Raw genomic sequence first — 12,923 nt, forward strand, 5'->3', positions numbered from 1 at the left:
CTCCAACATAAACAACCTCTCTTAAGCTTCCCGATTTACCCCTGAGGTTTAATACTCAGAAATTTGGTGGCTGAGGCACTATTGAATCATGTCCGTGCAGCCTGTTTCTCGTGGCTGTCTTTGTCTAAGAAACTGGTCCAGGCAGACAGCAGTAGCAGGCTGGTGCAGAGTCAGCTGGAGGCACTTCAGAGGATGAGGGGCACCAGAAGGAATAGGGGACACTGGTCTGGAGAGTGGCTGGGGGCTGTCATGTCTGCAGCTCTGGCTTCTCCTCTTCGAGAGCGTGTGAAGTGGGAACGGGAAAGGTGGCTTGCCTGAGAGGGGAGGGATGATGTGGCACCTTTTGGCTTATGCTAGATAGATCAGTATGATTGTTTTTTCACACACTACCAAACTTAATACAAGAGTTGACTTTTCTCCTTGTCCCCAGCTCCTCGCCATCAATCCATCCTTTCATCTGTTGGAATTTTGTTTCCACCCCTAACCTGTCTGAAACTGGGATCCTTAAAGATCACCAAGGACCATGAAATTGGTAAAAAGGGTCTAGATGCAACCTCATCCATTCACCTCTCTGTATAGTGTCAGGTCAAGATCTCTGTAACCTTGGCTTCTCCTAACGACACTGTGCCTGTCTACAGCTCCCCTGATTATTGACTGCTTCTCGGTCTCCTGCATGGCCTCCACCCCTTCTCCATTTAAATTGGCATCTGCTAAGGTGCTGCCTGTGGTGCCTTTCTGGTTGTCATTATTGCTATTGTTACCTTGGTGTTATCACCCTCTCTTCTGGCTCCAAATACCATCTTTGTGTCTACGGGTCTGATTGTAAACTTTCTTCTGAGCTCAGGAATGAATTTTCCAGTCTTTTCTATACAAGAGTGTCCTACTCATACAGGAAACTATTACGAGACATCTGGCAAGGATGCCAAGGACCTGCACCAGGGTGTGATGGCTCTACCTTGATTCATAAAATACGTGCAGGTAAAATAAACAGGACTCGGACGGATTAGCTGTCCAAGGAAAGGGAGGAAGAGAAAGGAGAAGGGAAACAGAAGGGGGCAAAGTTGAGGTTTGTAGCTTGGGGAAGTTGGGCCATGGCTGTGCCTTTATTGGGCTAAGGAAAACAAGGTTAAGAGGCAGATCAGAGGAAGACAATGGGTTCAGCTTAGGACATTTTATTTTTAAAGATTTTATTTATTTATTTGAGAGAGGAGAGAGACAAAGAGAGAGAGAGAGAGAGAGAGAGAGAGAGCACGAGAGAGAGAAGGGAGACACAAGGTGGGAGGAGCAGGAAGCATCAACTCCCGTATGTGCCTTGACTGGGTAAGCCCAGGGTTTTGAACCAGCAACCTCAGCTTTCCAGGTCGACGCTTTATCCACTGCACCACCACAGGTCAGGCTAGTTTAGGACATTTTGAACATGCCACATCACTGCCTTTTTTTTTTCCTTCGGAGTTTTCCTCTGTAGTGCTGCTAGAATTCTCTTCCTAAAATGCAGGCCAGTCATGCCATGCTCCTCTACAATTTTTTTTCTGCACTCTTAGGAACTGCAGAGTAGTTTATGTGTTCAATCTCCTTAACAAGGGAGCTGGAGCCCCACACAAGAGGGCTTTGTCTGGTTTCATTATGATTGTCTAGCACAATAGAACCCCTGTCCTGCAATTTCTCACCTTCCCAGCCTTTTCTCAAGCTGTTCTCTCAACCTGGAATGCCCTCTCCACTTTTCCTGCCTGTGAGAAGCCCACTCGTCCTTTCAATTGGCATGCTACCCCACTATGAAGTCTCCTTGCACCTTGTTGGAATTAGTAGCTCTTTATTCAATATTTCCACAGCGATTTCTGTATATTTCTCCTGGTATAATAATGCATTTATTCAAACATGCATTTCTTCTGTTGGTGGATGAACTCCTTAAACTTAGGAAATGTATCTTATCTCCATTTCACATCAGCTGCTAGCACATGACTTACCACACTGCTCATTAAATAATAAATGGAAAGCAGAGGGAGAAATTGGTCAAGGTTAGAGTGGACGGGGAGTCCAGGGAGAGGAAGTGATCGGTAGATAGAGTGCCTTCACCTGCTTCTCGTCGGCTTGGACTTGCTTTAGAACACGGCCAAGTGACATGGAAACTACAGGTTGTGAAGAATAGGTGTAGAGAATAATAATGGGGCAGTGGATTATGGGTAGTGTAAGGGACTCATATTTAAAGACAGGATCCTGAGACATAGAATCATGCATGTGCACAATTTAGCCTTATTCACAGGCAGATAAACCAAATCACAAAGTCCTTCACCAGCAGGAAATTTAATTATCCTGCTCCTTTGCAAAGATACATGGCCTCTTTGTGTAATCAAGGCTCCTGCATATTTAGTTATTGCTGCTGGTATGTTTATTGTCTGACACCGTAAAGACATGGGACCCTGACAGTATTGTGATGACCTATGACTGTGTGCATTTATTTAACTGTAAAAAGGATGGGCAGGGGGATATTGATTAATGAGATTTCTTCGACCCTTAATTATTCTTTTCTCAGGTTACTTCTTTATCAACCTGTATTTATTTTCATCAGTGCAAAGGAAAAATAAAAAATATTATCTTTAAATAGTGTGACTCTCAGAATAATAAAATTCATGGCCTTTCTTCTGGATGTCCTCACCCAGATACATACCTATTATGTTTATATCTGTATTATGCATGTCCTGTGCATGTTCTTTATATGTATGTTTGATGTATCTATGGAACCATCCATCAGTCCATGCATAGCCCAGTCCTCCATTAGTACAATAAAAAGGCTACTAGTTGTGTGTTGGAGAGTAAAAGAAATAGATAACCTATATCTTGATTATTTCAATTTTATTATTTCAAATTTCAATTTTATTTCTCGATTTCCATAGGACAGACACCTCCTTGTTTAGCCCTGTGTTTCTGAGGGACATATATGTACAAAGAAAATGCTAGGCAAATGAAGCCATTTTATTCCTAGCTGAGGTCTGGCTGCCAACCCCTGTGTTGGACTCGCATTCAGGTTGGGACCCATGAGAGCCACCAGGTGTCCTAGAAGAGCTCAATCCCATCAGAGAAATCAAAAGGCAAACCCCAAGAAAGGGAGGACTCTCAAGTGACTTTCACAGAGATGAGAGAGCTTTTGCCTGCTTCTTGTGTACCACCTCTTCCACTCTTTAGCATCATGACCCAGTGCTGCCCTTGCAGGGAAGAAGAGCTTGCGCTAACCCAAAAGGTTCCATGTGTAGCTAACACTGGTGTAGAGGCCCAAGTGATGGCCACAGTCTTGCCCGATGACGACTGTACTGGGAACCGCATTTTGTTCTTCATCTTACAAACTCACCTTCTCAGCCCAGGCTTTGCTGTGACAATGAACACCAGGCGAACGAACAGTGCCTCCCCTCAGCTTCCCCAAGCCATCCTTGCCTTCCACAGCGAAGACGTCTTTGCCACCTCTGCGCCTGCCCGTGGGAAATGACGTGACCCCTCCAAAGGGTGGGCCGGCCTGTGAGAGCAAAGGCGTTAACTTTCTCTCTGGGGCCTCTCTAGCCTCTCCTCTCTTCTGTCCCCGCACCGTGGATTCTGAGATGCACTTACACAGCTCCTTGTGAGGGTGCCCAGCGGGATGCACCCCAGTGGCTCCCAGCCATGACTGGCTTGCTAGTGCACCCTGGGACTGGCTTTCCCTTCTCACTTGCCTCACTCTTTCTTGGTCCCCACTTTTGTTTTTAGAAATTGCTTTCAATAAGAAATCTCAGGGTTCTGCTTATTAGAGGAAACCAGAAAATAAATAGATAGACTGAGACCACAAATGCTGGTCAAATCTATGGCATGGAGAATGTTCTAACAGATATTCTACTTGAATTGGGGCTTCAGGGGAGAGGCCCCTCTCCTCAGGGGAAAGGCCTTAGGGTCTGTTATAATACACTGTGAAAAGTCTGTGGACTATTAAATAGAAATTGCAGTTAAAATAAAATGAAGAGAATGCTGAAGCCAAGTGAGGGCCTCTCCTATCTGGAAGTGTTTAGCATTGGAAAGACAGCATGCTGGGACGGTATGGATGGAGCCCTGCATTCGGGCTGGAGGAGGGAGATGCCATGCTGGGACGGTCAGGATGGAACCCTGCATTCAGGCTGGAGGAGGGAGATGCCGTGCTGGGACGGTATGGATGGAGCCCTGCGTTCGGGCTGGAGGAGGGAGATGCCATGCTGGGACGGTATGGATGGAGCCCTGCGTTCGGGCTGGAGGAGGGAGATGCCATGCTGGGACGGTCTGGATGGAACCCTGCGTTCGGGCTGGAGGAGGGAGATGCCATGCTGGGTGGTCTGGATGGAGCCATGCTGGGACGGTCTGGATGGAGCCCTGCATTCGGGCTGGAGGCGGGCTAGGTACATTTCCCTGCTCCTTGCCCAGCGTGTCCTCTCTCAGCTTCACTCAGCTGCTGATGGGGACTGATCAGTCATTTCTCTGGGTTTCCGTAAACATGTGGGGTCTTTCCATCCGCCATTTAGCTAGGAGCTTTCATGGGCTGAGAGTCTTTTTAAACAAGTGGCAGAATAAGAATATTTAGCATTTTCTTTTATTATATTAAAACTAACATGTCTTTCATTACCTGTTAAAAGAAACTGCTTTTCTCCGGAAAATACTGGAATCGTAGTGGGCAGAGCCCTCAGTACTCAAAATTGCACTAGCGCATTGCCTGGAGGAGGTTGGACCCAGTCAGGCGGTAGGAGAAGGAGGAGCCAGTAAAAGAGGTGGAGGTGGGCGGGGCAAACCCTTGCCCTCCCCACCCGGCTACCCTTAACTCATCTCACCAGATTAACTACCCGCCATTTGGGAAATATGTGTGAACCACCCTCACGATGACTGCAGGCAATCCTAGTGTGATGAGTTAGTGTTTAACCAGAAAAGAAAAATTTTAGACCTCCCAAACTCTGAAGTGGGCAGAAAAATATTTATAGCCTTATTTTTTTTCTTCCTCCGGCCTGTTGTGGCTTGAACACCTCGAGCATCATTCTTGCTATAAGTGCCTTGAAAAGATTCTGCTTTGTGACCACTTTTGCTTCAAAAGGCAGACTTTTGCTTGTTTAGGAAGTCATAGAATCGTAGCACAGCAGGTCATTATTTTTTTATATTTTTTTATTTTTTTTTATTTTTAAAGATTTTTTTTTTAATTTATTCATTATAGGGAGGGGAGAGAGGGGGGGAGGAGCAGGAAGCATCAACTCCCATATGTGCCTTGACCAGGTAAGCCCAGGGTTTTGAACTGGCAACCTCAGTGTTTCCAGGTTGACGCTTTATCCACTGCGCCACCACAGGTCAGGCAACACAGCAGGTCATTAAATAAGACCGTTTCGTTCATTGTTGTGTTTTTTTTGTTTTGTTTTGTTATAATGTTGATGAGATGCTGTGGGAATTTAACTCTTGTTTCAGTTACCCTGTGGTAAAATTGTTTCTGTATGGGTCCCTTTGCTTAATGTTGCAAAACCTACCGACCATGTTAAGCGGGGACTGACTTTATTTTATGTTATCTGTTAAGTCAGTGGTTCTCAACCTGTGGGTCGCGACCCCGGCGGGGGTCAAACGACCAAAACACAGGTTGAGAACCGCTGTGTTAAGTGGATAAGGGTTGTCCAAGCCAGGCTCCAAACTCAGGTGATCTGACTCCATGGCAATGTCTCCTATAGTTGGAAAGACTTGCCTGTAATCCAGACCCACTCACTCAATAGGGTAAGAACCCATCTGCGAAGCTGCTATAAGGGGAAGTAATTTGGAAGTATAAGTTGAGGTAGATTCTCTGCTCTAGGTCTATAATTGTTAATTAATTAATTAAAGCGTCAGTGCTCTATCAGAAAGGAATCCCAGGGAGATAGAGCAGTGGATTTCCTTTTCCCTCTGCAGCTCCTTCCAACAGGAGGCTTTGCAGTCTCCTACTTTACAGATCCAGCCGTCCAGAAAGAATTATGAGTGGGAGGCCTGCTACCCGCTACAGAAGAGGTCTCAGTTGCTAACCTGAGACCATTCAGACCCTGGACAGCTAGAATGAGCCCCCCCAACCCCCACAGTTGCCTCACTTGACTTATCTCAAGGTCTGTTTTATGGGAATTTGCTTTAATTGTTATTTGCAAAATTATCCTCATTTTTGTGAGACTGTTTCGTTTTGAGAGATGTTGGCTGGGGGCTCTGAAATATTTGTGGTTGATGACTCCTGAGAATGGAGTCCCAGTCCCCTTGTTCATCCTATGATTTTGCTCACAGCTTCTAAGGCCATGTTGGGAAGAAATCCAGTTTTCCCTTCCCGGTCCTCTGGAAGCACGGATGAAATGGATGAAATCTCTCAGTTGCTCTCTATCCCTTTCCCCTCCAACCCCCAGCCATTTGCATGCACTGAGCTCCTACTGGTTCTCCTTCCACACAGATTGAAAGTCACTCAAGTTGCTCTGCAACTAATGAGATTGCCTTCCCCTTCCCATTGTTACAAGCTCCCCATGCCCTTTGGCAGGCAAGAGGCCTAACATGATGGTTCCTCCTGGGGCCAGAACTGTGGCTGTTAAATGGCCATGGGCAGTTTTTGGTGGCCCCCAAATGGAGCCAATCAGACACAGACACTTTATAGAAAATGTGGCCTTGAGTCTCAAAATATATACTGCTCACAAAAATTAGGGGATATTTCAAAATGAATATGAAGTGATAAAAAAAGAAACACTTGATTTTTTTTTATTAAACAAGAACATCAGAAAAGCAAATGACAAGTCATAAAAAGTTGTTCAATTATGCAAATGAGATGCAAAACTAACTTTTATTTCATTGGTGAAAATGCACCCTACAAAAGGCTGAAAGTACTGGAGTATCTGCACGTTCCCTGATCCCCTAATTTTTGTGAGCAGTGTAGTTAACAACAACAAGAGGAAAGTTCTAAGGATGATCTTCTTAGATTAAATTCAAACGGGGTCCACAGGACTGGCTTGAGGTGCGCAGGCTCCCCTGCCGTGCTCTCCAGGTAAGCAGGTGGAGGGGTCGGGGGTTGGAGGGGGGGAGAGAAGGGGATGGGAGTGGATGTGGCCTGGCCTGCTCTGTGGTAGGTGGCTCCGATCCCAGCCATTCCTCAGAGCCACCGGAAGCCCATCGCAGCAGAAACAATTAACTAACTGATGAATATTTTCTTTACGTTGCTGGTTGGCTTCTCAACCACAGGGAACATGTGATGTCAAGGTGTGTGGAAGCTAAGGGAAAAAAAGTACGTATGCAAAAAAGCCACTCCAGCTTGTAGTGTGAGTGAAAAGCAAAGGAGTTCGACTTTCTTTAACATTTTCAATAAATACCAGCCACCCCAAAACAGAACTGGAATTTGAATCAAGTGAGAAATTTGATTCAATCACCTCAAAATAACTAATGGATGGAAAAAATGAAGGGGAACATATTGTCTGATTAGTGACTAGTCATTTTCAAAGTGGCATCTCCTAAATTATCTCATTTTATAAAAAGTACGTTTGGTCACTTTGAATGTTAGAGGGAAGCGATTCATAATTTCTTCTCATGAGTAGAGGACTTTGTATTTATAAGCCTGCAAGTTGTAAACCAAGCAAAACATTCTCTTTTGCTGCTTTACTGTTTTGTTTTGTTTTTAAATCAACCATCACTGAATCATGGGAAGGTCTCTAATTATAGAACTTCAAAGCGGATTTTGAAATGTTGTTTTAACTTAATGATATATATATATATATCATTGGCCTGTTTCTTTCTTTGATATTGTCCTTTGAATGAACTATTACTTGCATTTGGATAGATTATTATTTAACTTTAAAAACACTACCATTTCCCCCCTCCTAAAAATCTCATAGTTGCTAAACTTCATTAAGATAAATGGGATTATTCATCTGTCCCCCCCCCCTTTGGCATGATGCTAAGCAGGAGAGGGTAAGGTTGGTGAACATTTTTAGATGTCACTATATAACATCAGGAGGAAGCTAGCCTGCAACTGTACTGAGTGATGGATATGCTCTCAACCTAATGGCTACTAATGACTGACATAATAGCAGTTTGCCTCATAAGCATGGCTGTTCAAAACTTGCATTTTGCCATAGTTATAACTAGCAGTGGATACTTCCTAAACTTATCTAAAATACACTGAAAAGTAAAAAATCAGAACAACACAAGACAAACCGAACCCTGGGACTAACAAGTAGTCAAGGATGGCAACCAAGGAAGAAAAAGAAACAAGAGTATAGCCAACCTTTTTTTTTTAATCAGAGTATATTATACTTCCAAACTGGATACACTAGAAATTGGCAATGCAACATAAGATGCAAAGGAATATACCAGTTACTGTCAAAATGACCCTGTACAGCCTTGTAATGCAAAAAGCTTTATACAATACAAATTTTCAGTAATGTACACAAACCTTGATAGTATGGTCATCTGAACATAATATGAGGGGTTAAAAAAGGATAGAAGGAGGAAAGTGCTGAGAACACTAACTGCATTACTATATGGAAAAATAAGCGAGCCTTCATTGAAGAATGCATAGTGAAAACAATTGAAGTTAGTTGGCAGGTGAATTTCTCAAAGACGTTAGTGTTTTATACGGAAAGGATATCTATGGAATACATCCTTCCCTGAGTATCAAACTGCAAACCAGATTCAGGGGTACATATTATCTCAGTGGAGTCTGAAAATGCTGTAGATTTTTTTCTTTATTAATAACAATAATAATAATATAAAAAGTCAAACAAACTCCAAACACACTTTTTCTCACTCAGAAAACTTTTATAATTTACCAGAAAGATTGATGACTCTTTCCAAAGTGCTAAAAAAGTTGCCCAATTACATTAAGCATAACGAAGTCATTCAAATACAAGTTCAGTGGCAAGCAGTGAAATGCATGGCATTTGAACAGTAAATGTCTCCTTCCAACACCCCTCTCGATCTTGAAAGTTGCAGCCTAGGACCTCATATTGCACAAGGGGCATGCTGTAAAATCTGTAGTCCTTTCAGGTTTGTAACCTGCTAGTGCTTATGTGTGATTCACCTTTGCTGCCAGTCTCTGTGGGGTCACCGTGGACCTCTTTCCTGTCATCACTGAACTTGCAATTTTGAAAGCACATTATTAGCCAAGTGGCACACTCTCCATTATATGGGGATAAAGACATAACTTAAAAAACAAAACAAAAACCAACCCACCCATTAGCCCGGTATTCTTGGAGTGTATTATAATTGTCTGTAGTGTCTTTTATGGAGACATTGACATGGCGAGGTTGATCGGCGTTTCAAACATGGCCAAGAACAGATGTCTGCAGGAGAGTGACCGGAGGAGTAGAAGCTTCCTGCCCTAGTTGGCTCCGCCTCCCTGCCCCTCAGGGACTTCTCCTTAGTGTAAACAGGTTTGCCAGGGCCAGGTGACTGGCAAAGGGAAGTGCGGCCGGCCTGCTAGGTCTGGGGGAAGAAGGGTGGGGGTGTGTATGTGAGGGGAACCCCGGCATGGACAGGCAGTACAGTCTTCTGGCTCTCTGTATGACTGTACCAATTTCAAGGAGCTCTCGGAGAAGCAAACTGACTACAGGAAGAAAATGAGGGATGCTTTCATCTTCCCCTGGTGAAACAGATGAAAAAAATATCCCAACTCTAGGAGAACACCTGATAGAAAACAGCAACGCAGTAGAAGCATTCCTCCTTCACCCAGTTCTTCAATAGATAAATAATAGAGAAACTTTTTATCCCAAACGCCCAAAGCACATGTCTTCCTGTTCTTTCAGCCTGTTTCACCCAGGAAATTCTGTTGTCTTAAAAATGCAAGCCATTTACCTATTCGCCCAAAGATTGTTTTTTCCTTTCCCTCTTTTTAACACCCATTACTTTTTTACAGATTTGCAAAGGGCCGCACAACCAATCACAACTGCTTCTTGCTGCCGTAAAGTGCTGTACATAAGTTGGCATTTTAACCACCACAAAGTAAGAGCTTTAAATAAGTATAAAGTTAGCCTTCTAGCAGGTTATATCTACCAGGCGTTAACAACATGGACTACAGATTTATCAAGAACATGGAGAAGACCGCTCGAGCCAGACGGCCTGCAAACATAGTGGATGCTTCTCAGGGGCATAAACGGAACCAGAGGACTAAACAGCACCTTGTCGTTGGGTGGTTACATGTCAACGAGGTTGTGACAAAATGTTCAAACATACAGTCTACTCATTCCATAGAAAAGGTACATTTTCTTCCTTTCATTTTACTTTTTAAAAACTTTTTTTTTGCAGATGAGAAACAAAAACTAGTGCAAGACCAAAGCACTGTGCAAAACTGCCGTTTCTTTTTTTTTTTCTTTTTCTTTTTTTTTTAGTCTGAGCATTTATACCCAGAATTGATCCAAACCTTTTTTAATCTCCTTGGCTGGATTTATCAACCATAACATTTTTCACTCACACTATTTTCTTTTTCCTGCAAACAAATGGTAACCACTGAATTAATACATCATATATATATATATAATCTGCCCTTAAAAAAATGATGCACTGCGTGTGTCCCACACACGTGTACGTGTGGACACACACACACAACACACCTAAGCTTTGTGATGCTGGCCGCGGTGCTGTGGGTGTTTCCTCCAGAGCAGACTCGGGCTGCCGTGCGCCCTGGGGACCGGAGGAGACCCGCGAAGAGGCCCTCGGCGCGGTGTCCAGGATCTCCAGCAGCACCGCGGGCGTCTTCCGTTCCCTCTTCGTCCACCCAGCACCAGGCCCCACCGCTCTGCAGCGGAAACGGGGGAAGGTGTTGAAGGAGCTCGGGGAGAGACCACAGTGGATGAACCCCCCGGGAGGCCAGGAGACTGTTCATCGCCGTTACAGAAGCCAGGAAAGGGATGTGCAATAGAAAGAAACCTCATGGCACACTGACACGCACGGCTTTCTCTGTCGCATTCCGCAGACGCCCACACACCCCATTCACCCAACAGAAAAACAAAACGCACCAGTAGATAAGCGTACAAGTGCTGATTGCTATTTAAGGACACTCTCTTTAGGGTTAAACAAGACAAAATTCCTTTTCAGATAAAAGTACGGAGCAGGGCTGAGAGTGGGCATGGGCGGCTGGGGGAGGCATGCCTCTGAAGGTAGATGCACGCAGTAGGTCACCTCTCTGAAGATTGGATAAAGCAGCTTTCAGGTCAATGCAATAGGTATACACACAGAGCCAATCCGCTATTCCTTACTAAAGATATACAGTACATGTGGTTCAGACCCCCAGGGGTCTGTAGGTTTTGCAGCAACATACACCTGCTGGGGTTGTGTTTAAGTTTTGTGGGTTTTTTTGTTTTTGTCTCTGTCACTTTGTTTTTGGTACAGAACACGGCTGCCCTCAGACAGTCTCCGCTCTTTCTCTTAGTCCGAGATAGGCGAGGAAGGAGTGTTTGGGTGACGGGATGCTGGGCGGCGCAGTCTGAGGTCGGGGAGGGTGGAATGTGAGATCCAAGTGGTTCTTGGGGTACAACATGGTCAAGGGAATGAGGTGGGCAAAGTCCGAGTTCCGGTACTTGTCAAAGCGCAAAGGGGAGCCGTTGAAGGCCAAAGCTTTGAGTGCCAGGTTGGGCTCGGAGCTGCTGCCGTGGACAGCCGACAAGGCCACGGTCTGCAGAGCCTGGGAGGCGGACATGACCGACAGGGGAGACAGGAGATTGCGGGAGCTCCCGACGACAAGGAGCGGGGCCCCTGGGCCGGCTGGCTTCTTGGGGGCGGGGCACAGGCCCTTCTTGTCCTCCTCGGGACAGTCCCCACTCTGGTGCTTCTTGACGTGGCGGCTGAAGACGAAGGGGTGTGTGGTCTTGAACAGGCACTCTTCGCAGCTGAAGGTCTGGCGTGGGGCGTGCTTCAGCTTCTTGTGCAGGTTGAGATTGTCCTTGCGTTTGCAGCTGTAGCTGCACTGGTCACAGTGGAAGGGCCGCTCCCCGGTGTGGACGCGCACGTGCTCGATGAGCTTATTGGCGGTCTTGGACAGGTAGCCGCACTGGTCGCACTTGTAGTGGTTGCCGAGGCGATGCTCCCGTGTGTGCGTCTCCAGCTCCAGCTGGTTGGCCTTCACCGTCTGGCAGATCCGGCACTTGTACTCCATCTTGTAGTGGGTCTTAAGGTGGCACTCCATGGCGGCGGGGCGGTTGGTGGAATAAATGCAGAATGGGCACCTGGGGGGGGGGGAAGCAATGGGAGGGGAGGGTCAGCCAGGCAGGTTCTGCTGTGGCCCTGCTTCTACCCTCCTCCCCAGCCACCCTGCCAACCCTGAGGCCTGGCTGCCCCTGCCCAGCCCAGCCCCGCTTCCTCTCGGGGGTGAAGGTGACCCTCTTGGGCCCTCTCTGCTGACAGAGCCGTCCCCACTGAGGAGCTCTGTCGAGGTGCAGCTGTGCTCAGCCTGCTCTGGGTCTCCTGGGGGCAGCAGCGAACACCAACCCTCAGGAGGGGGGAGCAGAGAATGGGTGGGAACTACATTAGCTGTGGCTCCCCCCCCTCCCCGCCCAGCCCCTCGGAACCCTCCCCACCCCCCACCAGACACAGCAGAGGTCTAAACCTCACCACGTCCCCTCTAGATGGGAGCAACACAGAGAATCGACGTTTCATGCACCACACCAAGCACACGCAGAAAGGCTAAGAGTTTTAAAGAACAGCTTACAGGGGGAAAGCTACCTCCAGCAAACAGAAAAGTCATAGGGTCAGAATTGTGCTTATGAGAGGTGGTTAGGATGAGAAAGCCTGGGTGTATGTTGTGTGTGTGAGTGAGTGTGTGTGTGTGAGTGAGTGTGCACGTAGATCTGTCTCCTACAGCTGTTTCTCCACCAGGAAAGGAAGGTGAGGACCTGGACAGGGGCCTGGGAGAAGGATGCCCACCCACCAGCCCACCTACTAGTGAGGGACAAGGAGGGAGGGTGACATCTGCTGTCTGGAGG

General features: G+C 46.2%; 1 protein-coding gene across 6 annotated transcripts in view; it reads right to left on the bottom strand.

Moving 5' to 3' along the window:
• Positions 1 to 11,292: 11,292 nt before the first annotated feature.
• ZNF827 (zinc finger protein 827) overlaps positions 11,293 to 12,923 on the bottom strand; it is a 167,303-nt gene continuing 165,672 nt past the window's right edge. For 3 of the 6 annotated variants that reach the window (XM_066386072.1, XM_066386064.1, XM_066386055.1), the window contains exon 14: positions 11,293 to 12,167. In XM_066386072.1, coding sequence (XP_066242169.1) covers positions 11,348 to 12,167 — 820 coding nt within the window. In that variant the 3' untranslated portion in view covers positions 11,293 to 11,347. The remainder of the gene's footprint in view (positions 12,168 to 12,923) is intronic. The other 3 variants (XM_066386086.1, XM_066386082.1, XM_066386093.1) reach the window with 3 other exon arrangements.

The sequence above is a fragment of the Saccopteryx leptura genome, chromosome 1, assembly GCF_036850995.1.
Source record: "Saccopteryx leptura isolate mSacLep1 chromosome 1, mSacLep1_pri_phased_curated, whole genome shotgun sequence".
Taxonomy (NCBI): domain Eukaryota; kingdom Metazoa; phylum Chordata; class Mammalia; order Chiroptera; family Emballonuridae; genus Saccopteryx; species Saccopteryx leptura.